The sequence below is a fragment of the Stigmatopora nigra genome, chromosome 21 (genome assembly GCF_051989575.1).
Source record: "Stigmatopora nigra isolate UIUO_SnigA chromosome 21, RoL_Snig_1.1, whole genome shotgun sequence".
NCBI lineage: Eukaryota > Metazoa > Chordata > Actinopteri > Syngnathiformes > Syngnathidae > Stigmatopora > Stigmatopora nigra.
In genome coordinates this window covers 9485482-9513293 of record NC_135528.1, presented here as the reverse complement: position 1 = coordinate 9513293, position 27812 = coordinate 9485482, and the positions used below count along the sequence as shown (strand labels likewise).

General features: G+C 51.4%; 2 protein-coding genes and 1 long non-coding RNA gene across 12 annotated transcripts in view; 2 read left to right on the top strand and 1 right to left on the bottom strand.

The window, feature by feature from the left end:
* The first annotated feature begins 83 nt into the window (after positions 1-83).
* Positions 84-1596, top strand: LOC144214960 (uncharacterized). The gene is made up of 3 exons (XR_013330309.1): positions 84-235; positions 1349-1422; positions 1498-1596. It is a non-coding gene; the product is annotated as an uncharacterized LOC144214960 (long non-coding RNA).
* Positions 1597-2313: 717 nt separating this feature from the next.
* Positions 2314-27812, bottom strand: part of hsd17b8 (hydroxysteroid (17-beta) dehydrogenase 8) — a 28225-nt gene continuing 2726 nt past the window's right edge. The window contains exons 7-14 of one of the 7 annotated variants that reach the window (XR_013330254.1): positions 5149-5386; positions 4388-4536; positions 4149-4227; positions 2997-3080; positions 2849-2932; positions 2702-2785; positions 2558-2638; positions 2314-2500 (exon numbers count right to left, since the gene is read on the bottom strand). Coding sequence is in view for 3 of the 7 variants with exons in the window: in XM_077743143.1 (XP_077599269.1) it covers positions 5084-5386 (303 nt within the window). In the remaining 4 variants the exon portion in view is untranslated. Of the gene's footprint in view, positions 2501-2557; positions 2639-2701; positions 2786-2848; positions 2933-2996; positions 3081-4148; positions 4228-4387; positions 4537-5063; positions 5387-6789; positions 8441-27812 lie in introns of those variants that run through there. The other 6 variants (XR_013330255.1, XR_013330257.1, XR_013330256.1 and 3 more) reach the window with 6 other exon arrangements.
* Positions 7807-27668, top strand: col11a2 (collagen, type XI, alpha 2). Of its 4 annotated transcripts, XM_077743130.1 has the most exons (65): positions 7807-8271; positions 11859-12020; positions 12513-12723; positions 12806-12968; positions 13049-13171; positions 14309-15169; positions 15875-15994; positions 16705-16923; positions 17430-17483; positions 17587-17628; positions 17727-17789; positions 17862-17936; positions 18032-18118; positions 18221-18277; positions 18355-18408; positions 18485-18538; positions 18604-18657; positions 18733-18786; positions 18853-18906; positions 18981-19025; positions 19150-19203; positions 19282-19326; positions 19410-19463; positions 19526-19570; positions 19643-19696; positions 19779-19823; positions 19901-19954; positions 20028-20072; positions 20146-20199; positions 20270-20377; positions 20463-20516; positions 20612-20665; positions 20730-20774; positions 20858-20911; positions 20992-21036; positions 21123-21176; positions 21257-21310; positions 21392-21445; positions 21530-21727; positions 21801-21854; positions 21935-22042; positions 22117-22224; positions 22338-22391; positions 22478-22531; positions 22630-22737; positions 22822-22875; positions 22972-23025; positions 23096-23149; positions 23235-23288; positions 23367-23474; positions 23557-23610; positions 23717-23770; positions 23842-23895; positions 23979-24032; positions 24161-24268; positions 24350-24403; positions 24493-24654; positions 24744-24797; positions 24980-25015; positions 25087-25140; positions 25218-25503; positions 25585-25694; positions 25772-25840; positions 25920-26156; positions 26275-27668. In XM_077743130.1, exons 1-65 carry the CDS (start codon positions 8163-8165, stop codon positions 26419-26421), a joined length of 6174 nt encoding a protein of 2057 aa, XP_077599256.1. In that variant the 5' UTR covers positions 7807-8162; the 3' UTR covers positions 26422-27668. The 4 variants fall into 4 exon arrangements, with proteins under 4 accessions (XP_077599256.1, XP_077599257.1, XP_077599258.1 ...); XM_077743131.1 differs by lacking the exon at positions 15875-15994 and having other exon boundaries at positions 7808-8271; XM_077743132.1 differs by lacking the exon at positions 16705-16923 and having other exon boundaries at positions 7818-8271.

Genomic DNA, 27812 nt, shown 5'->3' with positions numbered 1-27812 from the left:
TCTACGTCATCTTCAAAACATAGACAACGAGTTGGGAGAGGGAGGACAGAGCACCTCTGGGAGCACCTCTGGGAGCACGGCAAGCAAGCCACCCCACCATTAATGTGGCGGGACAATATAGGCGTGGTTACGCCTCTTGTGTGACGGAATAGAGTTAATTTGGCGCATGCGCATTAACTCTTTCTTTTTCGCAGGCTTTCCCTGCACGCTGATGGCCGTCCCGCATGCCAACCAGGTAAGGAATACAGCGATTCACTGGCCTAAATGCGTTTTTATCACACTAGCGGGAGATTTTTCAACAATCAAATGAGCTCGAAACGCCAACAAATCTATCAGTTGAATGTCAGGTTTACCACGCCGTCGACATTTAAAGTTTGGGCTTCTTTTCCCCATCGGCTTTGTGCCCGTAAATAATTAGATGGCGTTAGCGTCACGATTTGACTTTAAAAGTATTTTGTTTTCTCTCCATTATTGAGTCGTGTAGCAAGACTTTAAATCGAATCAAACAACGCCGAGACCTTAACTAACTGCTGTGTAAATAAAGGGTTGGGCAAACTATGGCACGCGGGCCATATGCGGCCCGCTAGACGTTTTAATCCGGCCCGCCGGCGTTGTCCCATTTTTATCCCCCAAGATGGCGCCGTCACGCGGAAGCCAGTGGCAATAGCTCTGTCCACTCTTTGTTTTTCGTGTTTTACAGCCCTTTTATCTTTTTTAAAAAATATTTCTTAATACATTCCTTTTTACTTTGTACTTTAATGATGAGTGCTGAGTCTGTTAATGTCTTAAGTTTTTTTCCTGTTTGTTTCATATGTACTGTTAACAGATTCAGTTTTTTTAAAATCTTGTGCTGACCTGGCCCATCTATCACATTTTTAAAGTCAATTTAACACCCCAAGGCCCAAAAGTTTGCCCAACGTTGCTCTAGAATGGCATTGATTTAGTTCCTGTTGTGTTGTATGTGATGATAGCTTTCATCGCGAGTGCTAAACTCATTTCCGATTTGTAATTGTTCTGTTTTTACAAAAATTGCGTCTACAAAACAGTTAATCCAACTTTCTCCTAGCTGTTAACCTCAGTCTGTATATTTAATCACCTTGTCTGGAAATGGGAAAATAGCACTTAGCACTCTAACTTTATTTTATTTTTTTATCTTGAATGTTTCTTACATTTCTTGTAAGATTTCTCTATCCTGGAATTGTTTGGCAACCCCCAAATACCTTGATTAAATCAAGTTTTCCCTGTTTAGCATCAAAGGAAAAAAACTAGAAAAAAAGTCTATCTGTTGAATTTCCAGGCTCTATATATGCTAACTTGTGCTTTTTGTGTGCAAAATTTCCCTGTTTAGCACCAAGATGCAGCTCTTCCTGTGTCGCTAGAGTACTCTCGAGGTTACAGAAGAGGAGAGTGGGCCATATCAAGGTAAAACTACAAAAAAAGTTGAATCTCCAGTCTCTATATATTCAAACTTTTGCTTTTTTTTTTTACATGTGGCAGACAGACAGGCCTGAGAGATGTTCCTTCCTCGCAGTTTTCCCACTTGAAGATGTCTCTACTTGTGAAAATCCAAATGAAATAAAAGCCTAAATCATCGTAGTGATGTTTCACTGGCCATTCATTTGCACAGCTCTTTAGATCATTTAATGTTGGAGCAGGAATTTCAAGTGTTTATTCCCTCCGTTTTTTTTCTAATTTATTTTCAAGGTATCTATATTCCCCCAATTTTATTTTCCAAGTGTTTATCCACAATTTTTATTTTTCTAGTTTTATTTTGTTTATTTCCTTTTTTTAAGTGTTATATTCTAAGTGTTAATTCCCCCAGTTTTTTTCTAAATTTATTCCCTCAATTCTCTTTATTTCCCTATGTTAATTCCCCCAGGTTTTCTGTGTATATGCCCCTTTTTTAATCTGTTTTAATTCCTCCAGTTCCTTTCAAATTTTATTTTCTAAATGTTTTCCCATTTTTTTCCCCCAATTCTTTTCAGATTTTATTTTCTAAGTGCTCCCCCAGTTTTTTTTCCCCTAAGTATTTATTCCCCAGTTCAGATTCTATTTTCTAACTATATATCCCCCTTTTTTAAAAATTTATTTTCTAAGTGTTTATTCCTTTTATTTTATTTTCTAAGTGTTTATTCCTTTTATTTTCTAAGTGTTTATTCCTTTTATTTTATTTTTTAAGTGTTTATTCCTTTTATTTTATTTTCTAAGTGTTTATTCCTTTTATTTTATTTTCTAAGTGTTTACTTGTAAATAAATTTTTTAACTCTGATATGACTTACATTTTTTTTGTTAGATAAAGACAAAACATATGCATACATTTAAAAGCTTTTATTTTGAAAAACACAAGTAAAATGAAGTAATTCCTCCAGTCACCAGCAGGAAATACAGGAAATAAAAGCTCCAGCTTTTATTTTGAAAAAGTTTGTAGATTGGTTCCCGTCGGTGCTCCAGCATCGTAAAAAATCAAATCTTCTCCACCCCCTGGTGGAATTCTGGAAAACTGAAAAAAAGGGGGGTTAGTACAGAGTTAAATAAAAAACCATTGAGAAGGGCTCACCTTTTATTTTGAAAAACTTCATAGATTGGAGCGCCTGAGCCTATCTGTTCATAGGCAGAAACCAGGTCCCCTTGTGGAATTCTGGAAAAAGGAAAAAAGGGGGTCAGTACACAGTTAAATAAAAAACCATTGAGAGAGACTCACCTTTTATTTTGAAAAACTTCATAGATTGGGGCACCAGAGCCTATCTGTTCATAGGCAGGAAACCAGGTCCCCTCTGCTGGAATTCTGAAAAACAAAAAAAGGGCTCAATACACAAAGTTAAATAGAAAACCATTGGAGAAGGCTCACCTTTTATTTTGAAAAACTTCATAGATTGGGGCACCAGAGCCTATCTGTTCATAGGCAGGAAACCAGATCCCCTCTGCTGGAATTCTGGAAAAACAAAAAAAGGGCTCAATGCACAAAGTTAAACAGAAAACCATTAGAGAAGGCTCACCTTTTATTTTGAAAAATCTCAGACTGAGAGTGTCTGAGCCTATCTGTTCATAGGCAGGAAACCAGGGACCTCTTGGCTGGAATTCTGGAAAACAAGAGGGTCAAAACACAACTGGGGGAAAAAATATGCACAAGTAGGGTTTTACCTGAATGAGGGAAATTTAGTGAGCTTTTATTTTGAAAAATAAAACACTTGAAACCTACTTCTGCCTTGAACTTTTCAATCATTCTAAGCAAATATCCCCAAAAACTGTTTCTCTTCTTAAAGCAGGAAAAATGTTATTTTACCATATGTTTAAATGAGTCAAAAATGACCCTTGCACTATGTTTGAATAAATTCCTCACTTCTATTTTGTCAAAACCACATTTAAAAATTCAAAGGTCCAAGCCCTGCTCTCCAAGTTAAGGGGTTAGGTTCTTTTATTTTTGAAAACATAAAACACTTGGGGCCTACTTCTGCCTGGAATTTTTCAGTCAATCATTTCAAATCTATTTGTTCTTAAAAAATACATGTCCCAAAACACTTCCATTTTTCTCTTCTTACGCCAAGAAAAATAAGTTATTTCCCCCATATGTTTAAATGAGTCAAAAATGACCGACCCCTGCACTATGGTTGAAGAAACGCCTCACTTAAATTTTGTCAAAAACATATTTACAACTAAAAGGTAAAAGGTCGGAGAAAGTTAAGGGGGTAAAAGTACATCATTCATTTAATCCATCAAATTTCACCGTTTCTACCTTCACCTACATGGCAGATTATTATTATTATTTTTTAATTGTGAAAAATGTGAAAAGCCACATTGAACCTAACAAGCAGAAGCTATGCATTCACTTGTCCACTATAGTATTTTATTTCTAATTAAATTCAATAGGATGAACCTACTTTGCAGTTTTTCCATTTATCACAGGGGCTACATTAAACACGATAATCGAAGGATTACTGATTATTCAATACGCATCCACTAATGGCAATTGCGTGGGTGATTTATCCACAGGTTTTAGCGATTTAAAAAAACACAAAGTTAGTTAGTGTTTTCATTCAAAATTTGAATGTATCGTGATGAAAAATGAGCCAATTGCACAAAGCCCTGAATACTGAACGCAGACATATTACATGGATGGAGAAAAGGGGAAGCATTTCAAAATGACTCACTTTGTTATGGCGTCGTCGACAAACTGCTCCTTTCGACCCCATTCTTGATGTTTGCCAGCAGTCTGTGCTCGTTGAGGGACTGAAACACACAACGGAATGGTTACTTTTGAAACAAAGAGCGATCGCTAACGCAATGTAGCCAATATGTTAGCAAACATTTTGCTGTCATGGCTAAGTCACGTCAACGGATCACGCTACCGTCAAACGTGGGGCTTCGAAACCCCCAAACGACAACATACTGAATGTGCTGCAACGTCCTGCGAGACGTTTGATCAGCTTTCTTCGGCAAATCGTCAGTTGTGAGCAGCTGTGCAGTGCACGTCCGTGCAGTCTCATCCGCCATTTTGCCGCATGACGTCGGCTATTTGAACTTTGACTTCGGCCACGCCTATTAAACATAGACACACACACATAATAGAAATCGTCTTCACGATAACGTGAATGAGTCAGTGTGTGTGTGTATGTGGGAGGGCTGTTAATGCTTTTTGGTTGGACTTTAATATTTAAAACAAAAACATACATTGTTTTCATAATAACACGCTTTAGTCAATGGGTGTGGCGGGGCTGTAAATACGTGTTGATTGGGCTTTCATACTTTAAACAATAGTTTTCATCATAACGTGCATTAGTTATTGGGGGGTGGGGGGATCTGTATTTACTTTTTGGATGGGCTTTAATTCTTTAAAATACAGTATTGCACATTATGATGACCTGCACTTTAGTGTTTATCGTTTTTTATTTGTAGACATTTAAATGATACTTGGTAAGCATAGCAGTCAATTGTCCAGTTTCTGGCTGCTTTCTTTCTCAGCGCTCAGTCCGCCAGGACCCCCAGGGCCCAGAAAATCTTTACGTTGCAGTATCGCCGGCGGCCCACCAGAGGGAACGCTGTCTCTTTAGTCCGGGGGGGGGAAATGGGTGGACCCTCAGCGGGTTCAGACTCCACCTCCCGGCCAATGAAGAGGCGGCGGCGGTGGTGGTGGTGGCGGTGGCGACATACCTGTACCGAGTCCAGGAACGCCAGAAGCCACTTCTCCTCCGTCTGGTCGTCCACGGGCGAGTCGTGGTTTTGTAGCCATCCGATCTGAACGCCACGTCGAGCGTGGGCCGTTTGTCCCGAGAGAAAAGATGAGCTCACGGCGACCGGGAGGCGTTCCTCGGCGGCACAATGAGGCGTGTGTTGGTAGCGGTCTTCCGAGGGTCAGCAAGTTCTCGGACGGTCGGTCGCAACCTGTGACCTATTTAGGAAAGGGGAATGAAATAAACTCTTTCTAAAAAGAAAAAGTAAGAAGTGACTGGTCCATTTTGTCTCCCCGTAGGCCCCACATACATCCCAAATGTCAATTGATATGAATTTAAAAATAGTTCCTGGCTTTTCAAACTTCAATCCATTTTCCAAGGCGTGGTGGCCAGGCGCTTTACTTGGACCATACTTGGACCACTTGGTATACTTGGTTGGAGCAGACGGACATGAAAGGCCCTAATTGTACGGCTTTTGCGCTGCTTTCTAATCCAGAGGAGAAGCCAGCTGACGAGCGGGCCTTGACAAATAAGCTCATGAAAGGCCTTGTTGGATGGCGCCACCCGCCAATGCTATCATTTGACATTTCAAAGTCACTCTCTCTCTCTCTCTCATTTTGCTGATTCTTTCCTTTTGACAGGATCAGTTATTGCAAACAAGTAATGACTTTGAATGTGGTTTTGGACAAATGGAAATATGAATAATAAGAATAATAATAAGAGCGAGCAGAGCGGCTGTGCCGCCACCTGAACGGCCGGCCGCCGGCCGGCTTTTTCCCGTCCGGCTGTTTCTGGCACCACAAAAGAGCCCTCTGTTTCCCCCCCCCTTCGCTTAGGTTTCCTGGGACGGCACTGTGGGCCCCCCACCCATGCCCACCCCTTTCCTGGACCTCGACACCCCCGTGGTACATTCCCTCTCGCTCCACGGGCGCATTCCTGCCCCGACCGGCCCGGCGGCCATGGACAGGGCAGTCGGGCCGCGTTCGCACGCCGGGCCTTCTGATGCGCCGCCGTCGCCGCCTTTGACACGGGCGGCGGCGCAAAACAAAAACAAAAAAAGAACTTTCCATTGGGTTCCAACGACATGAAATCAGGACTCAATACTGGTTAATTAAAAAGAAAATCTCCCTTATTTTTGAGTCAAACCTTTTACACGTTGAAGCTCACTTTTTGACCCAAAAACTGAAAAAAATGTCCAACCCCAAAATGGCACGGTCTGCAGTATTTCACATAGAATAAAATTAAAAAAAGACTGACTTGTGGTCAGTTTGAGCCCCCCCACGCCTTCACGCCCTTCCCAAAAAAGGGCCACGCCTAAAGAACGTTGGCCAAGCCAAAAAAATAAATTCCTTCCCAGACAAAAACACAAGATACTGTGGTACACATTCACACGTCTGCTGCACGCTTACATGACACAAATGTATACAGTATGTACTTGGAATATAGTACATTTGATGTTGACCCTCACTTCAATCTGGCGCCCCGGGTGGCCATTTTCAGCAAAACCACTACACGTCAATTCCTTCCTGCTCTATCTACCTGGCGCCCGCCGACTCGGGCGCGAAAAAAAAAGAAAAATCAAGCCCGAGCACCCCCCCCCCCACCCCTTCCCCGCCTAAACGTTTCCTCCCTTCGCTGGGATCTATTTTGGTGAAGTGCGGTGTGTGCGTGTAGGAGCCCCGCCCAGTAAAGTAGAGCCTTTTGAAGAAAGTCAGCAAAATAAGATGGCTGCTTGACTTTAATTACAAGCTTCTACTTTGGGAATATGCACGGACGAGGAGAGAGAAAGTGGGCCCGCCGGGCGCCCGACCTACGGCTCGCAGGCCGCAGGTGGCTCGCCGAGGTCTCCCAAAGGGGCCCTCCAAGCTCTTTTGTGCTGTATTTGAAGGCTTGTGCTCCAAAATGAAGAGAAAGCCAGCCACGAACTTGAAAGGCCGCTCCCTAAAAAGCCAGAGATTTACACTCACCTGGAGCTACTTTCAAATGAGGTCACGGGCCGATAGATGTCCCGTTTACTTGAGGTGACTAAAATATTGGATTAGGAACAAAAGATGGTCATTAGAACACAACATTCACATGGCTGCTTTTTGAATGTTAACATCTCTCTATAATTTGTATGAAGTATTTCAAATGTTAAGACATTTTAAATGTCATTTAGAAAAATACAGCCTAAAAAATCCTTCATGTTTCTTTTGTCTGCGGACGACAAGATAAAAATTCATCTTTTTCTGGCTAATGAGTAGGTAGCAAAACCCCAGAAGCTTTTTTTATACATTCCCGGGGTATAATTGGTGGATGCGGGCGCCCGCATTGGCCCGCATTGGCCCGCATTGGCCCGCATTGGCCCGCATTGGCCCGCATTGGCCCGCCGTCTCCCGCAGTGGGCGCTTTGAGCCGGCGGCCGGCGACTGGCCCCGGCCATCAAAGCCGGACGCTCAGCCCTCGGCGGACGGACCAATGGGGGCGGGCGTGGGGCGTGGCCCCGGGGACGGACGGAGCTCCGATTGGCCGGCCCCCGACGAGCCGGGCCGGCATAAAGCTCCAAATAAACTAGAGAATCGGCGATAACGACTTGAATGGCGTTTTATAGTGTTGCCGGGAGCCATTTTTGGAGCTTTTCCAGGTGAACGCACGCCCCACTTTACTCTCTCTCTCCCTCCCACGTCGACTCTCTCTCTTTCTCCCTCCCTCCCTCCCACGCACGCACGCACGCTCTCACTCGGGTGGGAGAAAGTCAAGCGGGAAAGTGAGGGACGGGTGAGAAGAGAAGAAGAAAGCGCCAGCTTCAGGTGTCCAGAGGACTTCATGGAGCTTTAAAGGGCTGCCCCCTTCCGAGAGAACTTTTTTTTTTTTTGGGCCTTTCCCCCCCCCTCACCCTCGCCGTCAGCGGGGTGACTCTTCTTCCTCCGATCCCCCCCTTTCCCTTTCGGGTACTCGGCGGACGAGCTCCCATCTTTCCGGGAGAGGACAGCGGCTGCCGTCCCAGGCGTGACTATGGATATGGCCGACGGGCCTTTGCGCAAGAAGCGGGCTCCGCGGCTGACCTCCGTGGCCTTGGCGGTCCTCCTGTTCGCCTTGTGCCGGAGCAGCTTGGCGCAAGCCGGTAAGAGTCCGTCGCCGTTGCCGTTTTTCCACCTTTGAGGGGAAGAAAAGGGCTTCGATCGAGAGGCAAATGAAAAGAGTAATAATAGTCACTTTCATTTTTGTGCCGCTCACGGAAAGTCACTTTCAAAATGTGTCCTCCATCGCTGTCAACGTCGTTGGTGGAGCACCTAGGTCGACAAAACAAACAAAAATGTTTTTTTTACAATGCGCATGCATGCAAGTGAGCCACCTATAGATTGTGCCCCCCCCCATCCATCCCATCCATCCATCCCATCCCAGCCTGAACACCAGAGCAGCCATTGGTGCCTCCTGGCATGCATCCCGCTGCCAATGATCTTTTTGCTTTGTTCACAATGATTGGAACGATGACTTTGAGAAAGAAGGCATCATTTGGGACAATGCGGCGACTTGTGACCTAAAGACCCCCCCTGTGCCCCCCCCCCCACCGGTCTGTGTGTTTGTTGGCCGTTGGCGAGGATTTTGCCACTCATGAATGCCTTCTTATGGGACTGAAAAGCAGCCAGTGTGCCTAACCTGTACATGTGTGTGTGTGTGTGTGTGTGTGTGTGTTTAGGCCGGCCTGAAAGCTCCTCTCTATAAGTTTGTTTGATAATTGTGGCGTGACGTCCAAAAACGCCCTGTACCTACGGCCACCCTCTTTTTTTTTCTCTCTCTCTCTCTTTTTGGGGCCCCTCCCAATCCCTTCTCCCGTCCAGTCTATTAATGTGGATATCTTGCATTGATGAAAATGTGAAAATGACAAGTGTTTTTGCACATTTTTGCGCTACAAATGATGTTATTTTTGCATTTCCCAAATTTGAACGCCATTCAACTCACCCAATACCTAGCATAGCCGCTAGCAAAATGTCGACGGATATTGAACATTCGGAAAGCATTGCCCCCCCCCCCCCCCCAAAAAATGCTATGACATGAACAAAGCATAATTTTGAGAGTCCCTTCATCTATTGCTAGGTTGATGGTTTGCGGTGGCATTTTCATTTGCAAATGTCATTGTTGCTAACTTTGTGGCGTTCCAATAAAAGACAATGCAGCAAGATCTCCCGAAATGGGAGTGGTGAAAGAGGTTCTGTGGAAAGGAGAGCCACCGACCGACCGACCGGCAGGCAGGCAGGCATTTTGTCCACATGGACGTCCCTCCCGCGTCCACTTCCGTTTAAAAGCGTGTGGGCCAGCCAGCTCCTCAAAGGACGCTCTGTGCGTGCGCGTCTTCCTGGATAAACACGACATGGCCTCGGCTCAATGGAGCGTCTGTCAGCCTCCTCCTCCTCCTTCTCCACCTCCTCCTCCTCCTTCTCTACCTTCACCTCACCTTCATTTCTCCACCTACAGTGCTAAGTCACCACACAAACTAGCAATGGGAACTTCTGGGCCACGTTTTGGTTCCCAAGTCTCACTTTCCGCCCTGACGTGGGCCTTCTCGTGGCAGGAAGGCCATTTAAGAGCACAAATTGCTTCCTTTTTGACATCTTTTTGGCATTCACAATGGTTCCCTTTCACATTGGAGGACAACAAATGCACTACTTGACAGTCAAAGTTTCCCATTGGGCAAATTCCAAGGCCAAATGGCCTATTTTGGTGGTCACATTCTAAAGGTGGACATTCGAACCCTAATTAGAAGCACTAAGTTTGCAATGCCAGCTCATCCGACTCCTCCCACCACGTCCAGATGGAACGGTGACCGCCGCAGGTTTGAGGGAAGACGTGGAGCGTCCGTCCATCCGCCCCCGCCTTTGGCGGTTTGGATGCCAAAGCCCTCTTTTTGGGAAGCGCCTAGGCGTCGCAGAACGGCCAACGCCGTCCGTAATGACAGGCCGCGGTCTGCGGACCAGGCTATTTATATATATAGGTTATTTAGACGGCCTTTTTCTTCTTCTGCCGTCCCTCCGTCCCTCCGTCCGTCCCGTTTCCAGACGGGAAACGTAAGGAACGCTACGTGCTGTGGTGGGCGACACGTGGCGTAGGAGGCCTATTTTGGGATGTGTACAATGGCTTGAGGTTTGCAGAGGAGCCTAAACAATAGCAAAGTTGAATTGCGGTTACGCTAAAAGCCGGGAGACACGCACTGGGCCGGGCCGGGCAGGGCCGGGCCGCACTTGGGCTCCAGACACGGCGCCAGTGGCGACGCTCTCGCTCACAATGCGCCGGTTGTGCGCAGGTGAGAGTTGAGAGGTCAACGTGTCAGCTGGAGTCTGCGTCTGGTATTTGACAGCACACCGACGGGAACGGGACAACTCGCTCGGGAAACATTTTTCCGGGAAAACTTGGGAAAAAAGTTGCGTCCCAAACTCGCTGTCTTTCATCTGCGGGCATAGGCCGGCGCCCGTGTCGTTTTTAGCGGGCGCCACGGCGTTCCTTCCGTGAGTCGGACGGAAACGACGGCGCTCAAGGGGGAGGAGCTTGTCACGTACACGTTTTGTTCTCGAATACCAGTCGTAAACTCATTTCGAGTGACGTCCAGAGGATGATTGGACACCACGCCAGATTGGAGCTTTGAATCCCACGTGCGTGGCTGGCGGCCATCTTGGGTGGGTCAAGTTGGGTTACTTTCCATTTCCAAGCGTGGCCACTTGACGGTGGAAGCCGGCCTTCCGATTTTGAGGGATTGGGCGCCTTTGATGGTGGATGGCACACAAACGCTGCTCTAATAACAGACGTTCTGGTAAAAATGGATTGAATGATTGCCCTTAATGGCAGGGAATGACTGGGACGGGGTTTTGGATTCAAAAAATGATAGATATATTCTGATGATGACGATGACATGACTTCCAATTATGCCATGACTAAAGTGAATTGGAAGATGGCCACCAGCACCAGCACGTGTTATTTTCCCTTTCCATTTCATTCCATTTCATTCCATTTCATTCCATTTCATTCCACCTCGTCCGCCACCTCCAATTGTCAACGTAATGGCAGGCTTTGACTTTAATGAGCGTCTTTTCTTGGGCGCCGCCCGCCAATGTTTGGGTTTGTCGGCTTTGCTGTGAAAACAATCTTTTCTGGAGGTTGCTTTTTCCTCTTCCTGCACGTTGTTAGCATTGTTTGCATTTTCTGTCTTTGGAAAGCAAGCAACGCCTAAAATAAGGAGCGCTGTCAGTACAGAGTAGAGTTTCAAAACGTACTTAGCAAGTGATAAAAGCAACGGCATTGTGCTTAAAAAAGTTCAATTGGAAAAACCAAGTCTGAGCTCCCAACTTCATTGACTCATATTACAAAGAGAGATGCTAATGTATCGCATACTTTTGAGCAAAAATGTAGCCTATTCTTTGGAAAAACTAAGCAGGTAATGAATGAGCTGGCTCTTTATGGCTCTATCTTCTCGTGGCTGATTAGGGTACAAAACTAGGCTAATTGCTCTTATTAGCCTAGCATGGCTCATTAGATGCTACTAAGAGGTTGCAATGGAAAGCGGTCCCAAATCTGGCCCTGGGCCCGGCGCCCCCCCCCCGGCTCAATGCCGCCATTGTGCTCTAGCTCGTGTTGAAATCTGGCGCAGGGTCAACGGGTCAGACGGCGTCACTCACGTCGGCCGGCTAACCTATGTATTTTTTCCTCCCTCCCTCCCAGAACCGGTGGACGTACTACGAGCCCTGCAGATTCCGACTCTCCCCGAGGGCGTGAAGAAAGTCCCGGGCTTCTGCACATCCCGGCGCTCCGGCACCCCGGACCACGCCTACCGCATCAGCAAGAAAGCGCAGATCTCGGCTCCGACCAAGCAACTCTTTTCAGGTAAAACGCTCAAACGCTAACATCTAATGTGGCTTCCATGCTAACAAGTTGGCGGAATGACGTTGGATAGCCCCCCCCCCCCCCCCCCCCTCGAAATTCCCCAAGGTGGCAAACCTGCAATCATGGCCGCCGCGGTCTGTTTACGACGTTGAGATAGGCTCCGTAATTATGCGTCTGGTGGAGGAGAACTAAGAAGAGCCCGAGTGGAGTCTTTGTGGCTTTAAGACGCCCGAGCCACCGTGATTAGCCGCCGCGCGTAGCCGTGACGTTTGGCTCCACCTGAACATTCTTTCAATGTCTCGGAATGCTTTTCGTCGTCTAATTGAACAGATGAACAGAGAATAGCGCCCATTGCCCCAACAAAGCCGACTGGCAACGTGACATTAGAGCCGTGGAGATGTTGGCAACGGCGATTGCTGCTGGCACGCCACCTAGGTTCAAATCCGGGGAAAAGGCAAAAGCAAAGAAATGTCGTTTGCATGTCCACTGCAGGACGCTTCCCGGAGAACTTCTCCATCATGGCCCTGGTGAAGGCCCAGGCCGGTCTCCAGGCCTTCCTCCTGTCCGTTTACAGCGAGCAGGGCGTGCAACAGCTGGGCGTGGAGATGGGCCGCTCGCCCGTCTTCCTGTACGAGGACCAGCACGGCAAGCCGGCCCCCGAGGATTACCCGCTTTTCAAGGGCGTCAACCTGGCCGACGGCAAGTCAGTACCAGCCGGCCGGACCGTTTGCGTAGCCGCCGTGCTCTGTGCGGTCGCTCGGGCGTAATCGTTTTGCGTCGGGCAGGTGGCACCGCGTGGCCATTTCGGTGTCCAAGAAAAACGTCACCCTGCTCCTGGACTGCAAGAAGAAGATGAGCCGAGCCCTGGCCCGCGGCAACAACGCCGAGGTGGACACCAACGGCATCACGGTGTTCGGGGCCCGCCTCCTGGACGAGGAGGTCTTCCAGGTGAGGATGATCTGGCTCCGGATTCCGTCAACGGGTTCCTCCCGCTGACCTTTGTGTGTGTGTGTGTGTGTGTGTATCAGGGAGACATTCAGCAGCTGCTGATCGCTTCCAACGCTCAGGCGGCCTACGACTTCTGCGAGCACTACAGCCCGGACTGCGACTCCCCCCTGCCCAAGACGCAGGCGCAGGACCCCAACACCTACGTGAGTAGCAGCAGCGCTCATCCTAGCATCCAAGCCCCGTGGGAGCGCTTTCACTCTCAAAACGCTCTCCTCTTATGTTACCAATGTTCACAAGTGGGACAAGTGGACTCCTTTGGATCATTTTTCCACCCCCACCCCAAAAAAAAAAAATGTTCTCCAGTTGCGATTCCTAGCCGGACGAGTGCGATATAGCATAGGGACCGGGAGCTAACGTTCCTCCTTCCTTTGAGATGAGAGCCAATGAGGGAGTCTGCGTCAAAGCCTCCCAAAAAGCCCAAATCGGGCTTTGAGCCTTTTGATGAGTCATTTTCTTCTGTTGATATTTTGGCCCCCCACCTTGTGAGATCAGCACTTGGTCTTGGGAATGAAGATTCCATTTTCTTCCTCTCCTTCCTTCTTGACGGTCTCCTTTTTGTGCTTTGATGAAGACTCCCCCAAACTTTGGTCGTATCCACGGGGGCGCAAAGAATGAACGTCGCCGCTTGTGTGATTCACGTCATGTGTATTGATGTTTCCACATGGCTGGGTTGTTGCAGAGGTCAGAAAGGGGGCGTGGCCATAGTTGGGTGACTTTGTGCTTCCAATCCAAATTCAATTCAAGAGACTATTTGGAAGAAGAAGAACAAAATCCTTGTAGCATAGCGTGGAGCTAACCTCCCGTCTGGACACTTTTGGAAGTAGCCACGACACAATTTTTTGGGTGAGCCACGCCCCCCAGACCTCTGTCCGACAACCGGCTCGGTCGCGATGGACGGAACCGACGACGGCGCTCGGTGGTTCCACGTTGAGAATGGCATTACTGGAGAAGTCAGTGTATGAGGCCGGCCAATTGAACGTGTGTGTCAGGTGTGTGTGTTTACAAAAAGCTAAAAAGGCCATTGTGCTGGCCATTGTGCTGGCCATTGTGCTGCATCCAGTAATGCCTGCGCAGTCTCAGTAAATAATCCAAGCCGTTGGCGTGCGTCTTGATGTGATTGTTTCTCAACACAGCCACTCTTGTCTTTCCCTTTGTCCCCCCCTTGTGTGACCCCCTCCCCACCCTGCGCAACTCCTCCTCTTCCTCTGCGTGTGTCTTTGCCCACCGCACTCGCACTCGCACCCGACACCCGACACCCAAACCATAAATTGGGGTGTCAGAAGACAAACGGAAAGGCCAGCGCCCCCCCCACCAAAGCCACTCCGGTCAGAGCCAAAGGCACGCCGCCCAAGCCCGCCAAGGGCGGCTCCTTCAAAGTGGTCAAGGCGCCCATCCCCAACAAGGCCCCCAAGTCCTCGGCCAAAGCGGCTAAACCCAAGGCCGCCGTCAAGAGCGCCGCCGCCGCCGCCACCTTCTTGTCAAAGATCAAGGCCACCTCGGCCGCTAAGGCCAAGACCACCGCCGCCCCGGCCAAGAAGACCGCCGGGAAGAGCGTGGTGGTGAAAACCACCATCTCTTCGTCCGACGTCAGGGTCAACGGAAAGGCGCCGGTAGACAAGAGCCCGGGCGCAAAGAAAGCCGCGTCAACCAAGACCGCCGGGAAAACCGCCGGCCAGCTCAAAGAAGTCAAGGTGGACGGCAAAAGCTACGACAAAGCTAGCGGCGAGGCCAAAGCCATTAGCAAGAAAGGCGCCACATCGGAAAGCACTACAAAGACCAAAACAGTCGTCAAAATGGAGAAGACTAGCGTGAGCGCGGCGACCACCCAAGTGACCAAAGCCGCCAAGGCCACGAAAGCCGCAAAGGCGGAGCCCACAAAGGCGTCCAAGACTCAAGTCAAATCTTCCGTGGTCTCCAAAGTCAAGCCCGCGGCCGGCAAAAGCGCCAACGCCGCGCTGGACAAGTCCAAGAAGGTCTCCGGCACGGCGCCTCCCGTCCGGCCCACCCCGCCGAGACCCACCAAGTCCAAGTCGGCGGCGGACCTGGACGTGAAGTCGGCGCACAAAGCGTTCCCGCCGTTCGACAAGACGGCGCCGAGCGCCACCGGCGTCCCCGAGAAACACCACAACGGTTACCAACAGGTACGACTCCGCTTTGGGTCGGAGAGTCCGTCCGGCCCGCCCACGTCCGGAGGTCCGTTTCCGCATCGGCGGCGGACGGCGCCACCCGGGGTCGCTGGCGAAATCTATCATATGCGCCCGGCCGTCCATATGATCATTTCAGGCACATTGAAGCATGGCTCGGTGTGCCGACCGGCGGCCCAAACTGGACCTCCAGTCGGGTGGGGTCGGGTCGGCGGCCAGTAGACAAAGCGCACACGACGCCGTCCGTGACGGCACACGACAACAGCCGGCGCTTTCCCGCTCTCTCGTTCTGCCGCCTCCAAACCAGTTATTTGCAAAGCGGCCTCGGGCAAATTTGACGCCGTCCCTCCCGCCTTGCTGGGCCAAGCGGACTTAAGTCGTGGAAATTTGTGGGCCGGGGCCGTTTTCACCAAGCGACATCCCCAAGCATCGCTGGCGATGTCTTCTGGTGGGTCCGCCATAAGGCGAAAAGAAATGTCACCCCGCCCAGGTGCGACGTTTGGCGGGTGGGCCGACATTTGTTTTCCCGCCCCGCGGGATGTTTGTTAAAGGGAGACCAGCACAAAGCCGTTGTGTTCTCTTCTTATGAGGCGTCACTGACTTTGGCGGACTCTGAACTAACCTTGGCTCTTCCGCTCTTCAAATCTGCTTACTTCCTCCTCCCTGCTCCCTCCCCCCTTTCCCGCCCGCTCGACCAATCAGGACGTAGACACCGAATATTCCGAAGCTGACAACGGCAACACAGAGGGCGAATATTTCTATGAGGAGACGCTGGGCGAGTCGGAGGGTGAGCTGGTGGCACCGGAAGAGAAGCCCACGCAGGTAAGGCATGGCCACGCCCGCGCCACACCTACGGCCACGCCCACACCACTTAAGATAAGAGAGGAGTGATATTTGAAGGCCGTACTTTCCCGCCGCCGCCGCCACCGGGCGACTCCCATTTCCCAAACGTCTTGCCAGACGAGAGCGCTTGACTTCTCGTCCAAGAACCCGACGGCACATTTTAACACGGCGTCCCCTTTCGTCCTCAACACCCAGACCGCCACGGTCTGGTGGCGGAAGGGGAACCCCAATGTGGCGCTCGGGTGTCTGACGGAAGCTCCGGGCGAACTAGAGAAGGCGGCCCGCAATTGCGGCGACCTTCTGCTAGTTCAGCGGCGGCGCCATTAACTTTTCTAACGTCTTTACGCCACGGAATATGGTCCTATTTTGGAAAAACGCAAGGGTTACTTTTCGCGTTGGCCGGTCCTGGAGGACGAGGGTAAGCAAAGCTCGATGTAGATTTAGACTAACGGCACAAAAGGGAAGACATGATGGATTAGTATTTTGCTTGTGTCTGAAGGTAAGACTCATTCTTACGTCACATCTTCTTTGACTAACTTTCCCTCCTGGCAAACAACTCTTCTTCTCTTCTTCTCTTCTTCTCTTCTTCTTCTTCTTCTTCTTCTTCTTCTTCTTCTTCTTCTTCTTCTTACTGTCCCCTGGCGGGTTGTGATTGCCCTTCCACACGGTGGGCTCGGACCCTCGAACAGAGCCAAGTGGACGCCGTCCCGACGGGGGAAGAGGAGGCCGACTCCACCAAGACGCAAGGCGCGGTGGAGGAGCCCTTCACCGAAGAGTACGTGACCGGAGACGTGGGCACCAAGGAATACGACTATTCCTATCGGGACTACGGCGAGCCGGCGCCCGAGGGCCCAAAGGCGGAAGGAGATTTTGGCCCCGCCCTGTCCGCCGTGACAGACGAGGCAGACGTAAGTCCTTTTGCTCGGGATGCAAAAACCAAAACAATCCTTTCAAACAACCGTGAGTGGCGGAATTTTTGACCGTAATGGCCCAGGATGGAAAGATGCTCTGGGCTTTTGTCGGGATTCCGTCCTCGCGTCACTGCTTGAAATGTGCATGCGCTCGTAAAGAGCAGAACATTTTCTATGAGGCACTTAGTTGAAAAATGTAGAAGCGCTGGGAGAAGAACGCCGGCGGAGGAAAAGAAGCAAAGCACAGGTTTTCACGCCAGAAGTCCATGGTTGACTCGCACATGACTTCTGTGCGGCGGCGGCGGCGTGGTCAATTCACTTTTCACCCCGTGATGGTGTCAATGTGGATGTCCTCGTCACGTTGCCCGCCGGGATTAGTTAGCCGGGAGCGGGACTCGCCGAGACCTGGAGCGGGGACACGGACGGGACCGTCCCGGGCGTAACGTCTCTGGTGTCGGAGGCGCTGACCAACATGTGGCCGGCGGGCTATTGTTTGTCCTCAGGGAGCCTACAGGGGACAGAAGGGTGAGAAAGGAGATCCTGCCGTGCTGGAGCCCGTGAGTCCTCTTTGGTCTTCTTTGTCACTGTCACTCAGTGGCCAGGACCATCACGTCCCAATCGAGACCAATGTCATTGCTTCAATTGCGTCCTCATTTACAGGGTATGCTTATCGAGGGACCACCCGGACCTGAAGGACCCGCTGTGAGTTCAGCGCCTGGTGTCGTCGTCCTTAACCAAAAAGCTGTCTTTTTTTTTTTTTTTTTTTTTTTTTACGTGGCGTTCCCTCTTAACCATTTCAGGGTCCCACCGGCCCCTCCGGTAACTCCGGTCCTCCCGGTTCTGTGGGTGATCCCGGTGAGAGGGTGAGTCTGGACTTGCCAGGTTTTCTGGCCGTGACCACCGGCCGGGCTGACTTCTTCTGACATATGTCGCAGGGACCTCCCGGCAAGGCCGGTCTACCCGGTGCCGACGGAGTCCCCGGACCACCCGGATCCTCCGTGATGCTGCCCGTGAGTATTTCCCCGAAACACCAGGGGATACTTGAGGAATCCGCTTTCGGTCCCCCGTCGACCTCCGGCAAAACCCGCCCTTTTACTCTTTCTAGTTCCGCTTCGGCCAGAGCGGAGGAGATAAAGGACCCGTTGTGTCGGCGCAGGAGGCCCAAGCAGCCGCCATTTTGTCGCAAGCCAGGGTGAGTTTGTTTTGCGTCACGCTCAAAGCCCAGTCGGCTATCCGAGTCATTTTACGGCTTTCATTTTGTGTTGTGTGGTGGTCATTCTTCTTTCTACTGTAGATGGCTCTGAAAGGTCCTCCTGGACCCATGGGATTCACCGGACGTCACGGACCTCTGGTATAGCTGCAGGAATCTTAAATCGTTTTTTTTCCTTGATGTCATGAGTGCAAATCTAAAGGATCCGCTTCCTTCAGGGAAATCCCGGAAGTCCCGGTCTCAAAGGAGAAAGCGGAGACCCCGGTCCTCAGGTAAGAACGCTCCGAGCCACCACGCATTGCCCCCTTTTGAGAGGACCATCTTGAAGCTTCTCGGTGCTCTTGCCAGGGCCCCAGGGGAGCTCAAGGTTTGCTGGGACCTCCAGGCAAAGCAGGGAGGAGAGTGAGTATTGGCAAATCCCAAAGGAAAATGGCGCGCCGCCTTCCCTAAGAGTCCATCTGTGACAGGGCCGCGCCGGAGCCGACGGAGCCCGCGGAATGCCCGGGGAAACCGGCACCAAGGTATCGCCGAGAACTCTTTCAAAACTTGATATCATCTGGGCTAATCTGGATTAAACACCCCGGTCGTCTCCGCAGGGTGACCGTGGCTTTGACGGTCTTCCTGGCTTACCGGGGGACAAAGGACACAGGGTGAGCATTTAGCGGAGCCAGCATCAGCCGCCAGTTGGAGAGGCTAAATCCTCTTCTCGTCCGTAGGGGGACACCGGAGCGTTGGGACCCGCTGGACCTCAAGGAGAGGACGGCGAGAGGGTAAGGACGAAGCTAGACCTTTGTCAAGTGGGAAAGACCTTTCCCACCAAGACCTTCCCTGTCTGTGTCCTCAGGGCGATGACGGCGAGGTCGGACCCAGAGGTCTCCCCGGAGAAGCAGTGAGTCTTTTCTGTGTCTTAGCAATAGCGCCTCCTTTTGGAAGCTGTCATTTGTGAGCAGAATAGCTTGTTTTCCTTGTGATCTATTTTGGTTGATTTTTTTTTTCTCTGGCTTTCCCGCTAGGGACCTCGTGGCTTGCTTGGCCCCAAAGGCCCTCCGGGAATCCCAGGACCTCCTGTGAGATACAAGCACTTTCCTCTGATTCTTGCCACTCGTCGGACACCTCGGTGACCTCGCGTCTTTTCCTTTTTTCAGGGAGTTCGAGGAAACGACGGACACCTGGGTCCCAAGGGCAACCTGGTCAGCGTCCGCTCATCTCTTCACTTGACGTACCTCAAGGGCGGTCAAACGTTGACCCCGCTCCACTCTTCTTTTGGTTTCAGGGTCCCCAAGGTGAACCCGGACCTCCGGGCCAACAAGGGACGTCGGGAACTCAGGTAAGACCACCGCCCTTTCATTTGTATCCGACGCATTTGACGCGCCTTTGTTTTTGCCGTAGGGAATGCCAGGACCTCAAGGTGCCATGGGACCCCCGGGAGAGAAGGTAGGCTTTTGGAAAGGGGAACCAATTCTAAAGTAGAAGAGTGTAACTGAGGCCAGTGGTTCCCTCCCGCAGGGACCCACGGGGAAACCAGGTCTGCCAGGAATGCCCGGAGCCGACGGCCCTCCCGTGAGTTCCAAAGTTCCGCTTTTGTGCTCGTTTGTTTTGGTGCTGAAACCCTATGACTCAAACGCCCACTCTTCCATTTCAGGGTCACCCCGGAAAAGAGGGGCCACACGGCACCAAGGGAAACCAGGTCAGTGGCGCTGTCACATTTCGAGAAGCCCACGCTCAAGACTATGGATTCAATTCAAATCCCGTATTTGTCTGCAGGGCCCTAACGGTCCCCAGGGCGCTCTTGGTTATCCTGGCCCTCGCGGAATCAAGGTCATTTCCTTTGAATTCTCCCGGGTTTTGTCCAAAGGTTTTTGGAGTGGCTCCTAACGCCTTTCCATTGCAGGGGGAGCAAGGAATCCGAGGACTGAAGGGCCACAAGGGAGAGAAGGTGCGTTGTCATCTCCCGAGGAAAAACTCTGCTGGTTAGAGAGCAACCCTGAGCTTCTTGTTGGTACCCTTAGGGAGAAGATGGCTTCACTGGAGTCAAGGGAGACTTTGGGGTCAAAGGAGAGCGGGTAACAAAGAAGAGCCACCTCTTTCTACCTTCTGATGAAGCTGGAGATTCATCTCTCGGCCTACTTGCAGGGAGAGATCGGCGTATCCGGCCCCAGAGGCGAAGACGGCCCAGAGGGACCCAAAGGTCGAGTGGGTCCACCCGGCGAGCTGGGTCCTCTCGGTCTCATCGGAGAAAAGGTATGCGCCATCCCCGCTGTGATTGAACCATTGCCGAGCATTTGAGGCTCGGACCGGCACTCATCCAAGAGGTCGTTTGCTTTAGGGCAAACTCGGAGTTCCAGGACTTCCCGGCTACCCCGGAAGACAAGGACCCAAGGTAATTACATTGTCTCCGTGACGTGGGCCCGTTGGCTGTCTTGTTGGCTTCGTCTGTGCCGTGAACAAATTTCAACACGTCTGCCTGTCTCCAAGGGATCTCTGGGATTCCCGGGATTCCCGGGCTCCAACGGCGAGAAAGGAACCAGGGTAAGGGATCCACGTCTACGTCTTTTCTTTTCTAGTTTAGCGACCGTCTTCTCTCCTCTTTCAGGGTCTGGCGGGCAAAGCAGGTCCCAGAGGCCAAAGGGGTCCAACGGTAACGTTTGTCCTCCCTTCACATAAGTCCAGTTGTCTCTCGTCGCTCATCTCATGGTGACGCCGTCCGTCTTTGTCCAACAGGGTCCCAGGGGGCAGCGAGGACCGCGAGGCACCACGGGAAAGTCTGGCGCAAAGGTGAGTCACGCCGGAGACTCCTCTGACTTAAAGGTCAACACTTACCACTTCATTGCGCCCTTGGTGCCGTTGCTCGACAGGGAACTTCGGGCAGTGACGGCCCCCCCGGCCCACTCGGAGAGAGGGTGAGATGCGCTCGAGCGATCGGGGACACGCTCCCTGTCTTGGAAATCCTCTTCTTAAACTTTGTCACGCTTGGCTTTGTCCCCAGGGATTGCCCGGACCTCAGGGAGCCAATGGCTTCCCGGGACCAAAGGGACCCCCTGTGAGTGAAGCCGCTCGCTACATTCATACAGGAGGCACCGGTCAGATCCGGTTTATTGTGAGCCTTTTCGGTCTCCACAGGGACCACCAGGAAAGGACGGCCTGCCTGGACACCCCGGCCAGAGAGGAGAAGTTGTAAGTTGAAGTTCTGTCACTTGTCACTAAAATGAGGACATAGCAACTCACCTGACCTGTTTTTGTTTTTTTTTTGTTCAGGGTTTCCAAGGAAAGATGGGTCCACCAGGTCCTCCTGGAGTGGTCGGCCCTCAGGTGTGATGGCAGGCAAATTTGTAGGAATTGTCCTTTTGGGGAAAAACCTTTCCATTTTTTTCCTCAATCCTAATACTTTGGCAGGGCCCATCTGGAGAGACTGGTCCCTTAGGCGAGCGAGGCCATCCCGGATCACCGGGTCCACCTGGAGAGCAGGGACTTTCCGGGCCATCGGGCAAGGAGGGCACCAAGGGAGATCCGGGCCCCCCTGGGGGTCCAGGTAAAGATGGACCTCCGGGATTGAGAGGTTTCCCCGGAGAGAGAGGACTGCCCGGTACTCCTGTGAGTATTTCATTCACCACACATGATTGTCCACCATCAAATCTGAATTCCTTGCGGCTTTTCCTCTCTGAAGGGTGGTGGAGGACTAAAGGGAAGCGAAGGACCCCCCGGACCTCCTGGATCTGCCGTATGTTTCAAACCAATCCCTTTCCAAAAATAGCCCCGCATAATGACAGCAGTCATGACTGTTAAATTCCACCTGGACAGGGATCTCCTGGAGAAAGAGGTCCCGCTGGCACGGCAGGACCTGTCGGGCCCCCCGGTAGACCAGGCCCACAAGGTCCCCCTGGAAACGCTGGAGAGAAGGGGGTTCCTGTGAGTGTTTCTCCATTTGCTCCACGTGGAGCACCTTCTTAAGCCCTTGATGTAACTACGATGGTTTGACGCAGGGCGAGAAAGGCCCAATCGGCCCTGCCGGTCGGGACGGAGTCCAGGGTCCAGTGGGTCTTCCGGGCCCTGCCGGATCCCCCGGGGGACCCGGTGAGGACGGTGATAAGGTCAGTGGCTTGGAGTGACCAGGTTTCAGTTTGGGGGGAATATATAATATGTTGGGGACCAGGCGGGCTGGTTCCAGCACTTGAGAAGACGTTAACTTTTGGTGTCGTGACAGGGTGAGGTTGGTGAACACGGCCAGAAGGGAGCCAAGGGAGGAAAAGGAGAGCACGTCAGTACAATTCAATCACAAACGGCTTGTGCTCATCACATTTCGTTCAACTCCTCCCGCTTTCATGCTTGTTTTGGTCTTTTTAGGGACCTCCTGGTCCACCTGGGCCCATGGGTCCCCTCGGTCAACCTGGTCCTGCTGTGAGTAGCATACTTGCTTACTTATTAGTCCGTGTTATCCCCAGCAGATGGATGCCTCCCTCATCTTCCTTTTCTTTTTCTTTTTTTTTTGTGAATAGGGTGCCGATGGAGAACTGGGACCGAGGGGCCAGCAGGGGCCTTTTGGTGCCAAAGGAGACGAAGGATCCCGAGGATTCCCCGGAGCACCCGGACCAATTGGACTGCAGGTTAATCCACCACCACAAATGGCATCGTATTTTGACTTTTGAAGGCCAGAAAGATCAAACCCTCTTTCATTTTCTCAAACCAAGGGATTGCCCGGACCAGCGGGCGAGAAGGGAGAGAACGGAGATGTGGGACCTCTGGTGAGTACAGACAGACGGACGGGCGAGCGTCCAAGCCCAAGCCCATGCCATTCATGACAAACGGAATAACAAAACCATGCGCACGCACGTCTACAGGGACCACCGGGCCCACCAGGACCCCGTGGACCTGCTGGACCAAACGGAGCTGATGTGAGTTTACCACTCATTGCACAAGACTACCTTGACATGAACAAGTACGCCATTGAAAACTGTTTTCCAGGGTCCTCAAGGTCCGCCTGGAGGATTGGGTAATCCTGGAGCTAGTGGAGAGAAGGTACCGTCTTCTAACATGTTCTGACCGCCATCTTTTTCTTCTGCACACAAAAAAAACGATGCATTCTGTACTGTACACTTGACAGGGAGAGCCTGGAGAAGCCGGGCCACCCGGGATTGGAGGAGAACCTGGAAAGAAGGTGACATTCTCACAAAAAAAGGAGACCCTTGATAGATTCACATCAGACGGAATAACGCTTTTGCCGCCCCATTTCTAGGGTCCTCGCGGGGAGCGTGGAGAGAAGGGAGAGTCTGGACAACCTGGAACCGCCGGCGCTGCCGGAGGGCGAGGACGACCTGGAGATGATGGTCCTAAGGGAAATCCTGTAAGACTTTCTTTTTTGGGTTTTTAACTCCCATGTTGTCATTTGCTCAATGGTTAAGTGTGTGCAACCTTCTTGTGGTTAGGGTCCTGTGGGTTTCCCTGGTGATCCCGGTCCCCACGGTGAAGTTGGACCCAGAGTAAGTGTCCCCTTTGACGGACATCCGATGGATCTCTCTTTGGGTTTCTTCGCTCCATTGGAGAACCAAAGAGATGTTCAAACTAGCTTATTTGCTTCTCTCTCAGGGCGCTGATGGCGCCAAAGGAGAACAAGGAGAGGACGGTGAACAGGGAGAATCTGTAAGTGTCACCAAATTCTTCCTGCAAAGTCTTCTGAAATGTGCCAACACCAATGTTGTTTCATGTTTCAGGGTTCGCCTGGTCCCCCTGGAGAGAACGGACCTCCTGGCCCTCTGGGAAAGAGGGTAAGATCCCAAAAGGGACTCCTCACTCGGAGGCGGAACCACGACAAAAGCCCATGCCGAGCAGTTTGTTGACATGTTTTCAGGGTCCTGCTGGGACGCGAGGAGCTGAAGGGCGCCAAGGAGAAAAGGGTACCAAGGTCAGTACTTCCAAAATCCCCGGAAAGAGGACTGGGCTGGATTTAGCTCCCACATTCCTTCACACTGGGCTTGCAGTTCCTCCTAAATGCACTCGAAACCTTCGCTTTTTGTGTCCGTCCCGTCGTAGGGTGACACGGGTGCCCTCGGCCCACCGGGAAAGACCGGTCCCGTCGGTCCTCAGGGCCAGCCGGGAAAAACAGGGACGGAAGGTCTTCGAGGTCTCCCGGGATCAGTGGTGAGTCAAAGAGGAGCGTTTGCTTTTCGGGGGAATCCGCATTTTCTCAGCAAGTCAAGATTTGGGTTTTGCACGTTTTAGGGCGAGCAAGGCTCTCCCGGCCCGGCCGGACCGAAGGGACCGCCCGGTCCAGTGGTAAGCCCACCTTTGTCCTCCTCCTCCTCCTCCTCCTCTCCTGCCTGAATTGAATAGCATCTCATCTCATCTTTGGTCCTCCTCTCCAGGGACCTTCGGGTTTGCTGGGTCTGCGAGGAGACCCCGGTGCCAAAGGAGAGAAGGGACATCCCGGTCTTATTGGCCTCATTGGACCTTCAGGAGAGCAGGGAGAGAAGGGCGACCGAGGTCTGCCCGGACCTCACGGATCCAACGGAAACAAGGGAGAGAATGTAAGTCTGAGATGACCGCGGTAGACGATGACAAGGACGTCTTCTGACGTGTCGTGACGTGTCGTGACGTGCCTGACGCCAATTTCCAGGGAATGCCCGGCGGCACCGGACCCCTTGGCCCTGCTGGTCCTCCTGGTCTTCCTGTGAGTGCTTGCCATTTCCTTTCTTATTTCACTTTGAGAGAGGTCGGGGCGGCCATAAGATCTTAAATACATGGTCTTCAAAGCGTCCCTCTGTGTGGCAATTGATGTGGGTTTTCGGGCCCCTCATTTTCAAGGGCTATGTCGCACTGATACCTTCTCCTCCCATCTGCTTTCCTATTCAGGGTCCTCAAGGAGTCAAAGGAGCAAAGGGTGCTTCTGTGAGTATTAGTCTTTAGCGTTGTCGAGGAAATGTCAGGCCAAATTCCTGATCCTGAACTTTTTGTCGTAGGGAAGCTCTGGTCCTAAAGGAGAAAGGGGCGTTACCGGAGCTCCGGGACCCCCCGTACGTGACTTTTCTGCCACGTTGAAAGCTGGACGTGAAGGTGGACTCACACTGGATCCCGATTTTGCTTTGGACAGGGCCCGGCGGGCGAGGTCATCCAGCCTCTTCCCATCCAGAGAAGCCCCAAGTCCAAGCGTTCCATCGACGCCAGCCAGCTGCTCCCAGAATTCCAGGCGGACATGGCCGCCTCCGACACCGCCGGCGCAGAGTTCTTGACGGCCGGCCAAGGCACGGAGGAGATCTTCGGTTCCCTGGACTCACTACGACAGGAGATCGAGACCATGCGTTTCCCCGTGGGAAGCCAGGACAGCCCGGCCAGAACCTGCCAGGATCTGCGCCTCAGCCGGCCCGAGCTCCAAGACGGTGAGGAGACCTTTCTCCGATGTAGCTCTGGTGAAACATCCGTGTCATGGTCTCCCAATGAAAAAAAAAAAAAAAAAACAGGAGAGTACTGGATCGACCCCAACCAGGGCTGTTCCAGAGATTCCTTCAAGGTCTTCTGTAACTTCACCAGCGGCGAAACGTGCCTGTATCCCAAGAAGAGCATCGGCACGGTCCGTGCGTCCGTCCGGGTGAGCCCGACACTTTTGTCAAGTCCCGGCTAACGGGATGCGTGCGGCCGTGCTTTCAGGTGAAGATGAGTTCGTGGGAAAATGAGACTCCGGGCACCTGGTACAGCGAGTTTGCCACGGGCGAAAAGGTCAGTCAGTACCCGACATGGTGGCCACAAAGCATGACATGTTCTAGAGTCCAGCCCATCTTCTGCTTCTTCTACGCAGTTCTACTACGCGGACTCGGACGGTGAGCCCGTGGGTGTGGTCCAGCTGGGATTCCTCCGCCTCCTGAGCGTGGTGGCCCGCCAGAACTTGACCTACAACTGCCATCGCTCCGTGGCTTGGTCCGAGCGGAGCGCCAAGAACAGCCACCAGAGGGCGCTGCGCTTCCAGGGCGCCAACGAGGAGGAGCTGAGCTACGAGACCAACCCGTACATCAAGGCGTTGGTGGACGGATGCTCCGTAAGTCCAAAAAACAGGGCCGGGCCCAAAAAGCCTTGAGTGAGCCTTGGGTGAGTGTCGGTAGGCCCCTTAAGAGTCTTAAAGGTTAAAGGCTCTTCCCGCCCGTTTGTCTCCGCAGTATCGCAAGGGCTTCGACAGGACAGTGTTGGAGATCAACACGCCACAGGTGGAACATCTTCCTCTGCTGGACATCAAAGTGTCAGACTTTGGGGAGAGCAACCAACAGTTTGGATTTGAAGTGGGACCTGTGTGCTTCCAAGGCTAATCTCACACACACACACACACACACACACACACACCTACATACAAGCCATTCACGCCAAATAATTTGTAAATTAATTTGTAAATGATATGTAAAACATGCATACACTCAAACATACACACACACACACACATGGGAGTGGCGTTCTCCTGACAATTAAAGAACGTCAAAAAAAAGTAACCCTAAAAAAAAAAAAAAAGTTCTGAAGAGGTCTCAGAAGAAAGGACCATGTTTCTTCCAGGTGATACAGGCCGCTCCAAACCCCGCCCCCTATACCCCCCTATACCCCGCCTCCATCTTCTTGGCAATTCTTCTTAGCCTACCCCGCTTCCCTTGCTCCGCCCTCCGCCCTCCTGCCACCCGCCACCCCGTGTCCCATCGCCTGGGCTCCGCCCCTGCTGTCCCTTGTTAGCGTCCTCTGGTGGCCGTTCCGTCGACGCCAGGGCGGATGAGTTTCCGTGCAAATGTGGCGTGATGTCGTTCGTCTTGGCTGAATAAAAATCTATGTTTTCCTGAGAGAAGGCGTGTGGCAAAAACAAACAAAAAAGGTGGCGATTGTGCCAAAAGTTTGACTCCGTTTGTCTCCATTTGTACAGACATAGCGAGTGACATTCTATTGTATTTATTGAAGAACCGACAGGGTGCTTTGGCCTCCGTGACATTGCCCTCCTCGGCCAGACGCGGCCCATTACATTTGTATTTATTTCTCCCGCCGGGCCTTTTTTCCAAAGGAAGACCGGAACCAAGGAGCTGCGACTATCCTGTCCAGTGGACTGTCCAGTGGACTGTCCTGTCCCGTGATGTCCCATGCTGTGCTGTTCAATGTTGCTCCCAGTGTAACCATTAAAAAGGTGACTCTCTCCACCACTGTTGCCACTAATGATTTGGTTGGACTTTTAGCTTCAAAGCGATGCCTTGGGCCCAGAGACCGCAGGGGGCGGGGCCATGGGGCGGGGCCAGGGGTGGGGACCACCTCCCACTCTGTGTCGGCCATATTGTGGATCTGATTTCTGTTTTTGTTTGTTAAATCTTGTCGATGTTGTTTTGCTTTGAAATATATCAGGGAAGGCCAGAACCTTACACAAAATTACATTTGAAGAAAAAGAAAAAAACGGGCTCCATTTCTAGTTTGTTTTTATGAAAGCGATTTCAACTTGGAAAAAAAATACGGCGCTGAAAAAGACAAGTATGATTTTATAATGTGTGTAAGTATTTTTCTAATTCCTGTAATATATAATCTTGTAAAAGGACCTTTGGTGCCTTGTGTTTTTCCTTTCGGCGCTTGCACTACATAGTTTGGCCACGGGGTAGCACTGTTGGCTTGAACCGGGAAAAGCCCAAATGGAAATCGCTTGAAATGTCAACGTAGCACTTTTGCGACTCGTTATTATATG

Bases quoted from the DNA above. Each gene is read 5' to 3' on its own strand.
- col11a2 (XM_077743130.1), top strand. From the start codon at position 8,163: ATGGATATGGCCGACGGGCCTTTGCGCAAGAAGCGGGCTCCGCGGCTG. The intron at 18,409-18,484 runs GTAAGAACGCTC...TGCTCTTGCCAG, and splicing joins GCGGAGACCCCGGTCCTCAG to GGCCCCAGGGGAGCTCAAGG. The intron at 18,787-18,852 runs GTGAGCATTTAG...TCTCGTCCGTAG, and splicing joins CGGGGGACAAAGGACACAGG to GGGGACACCGGAGCGTTGGG.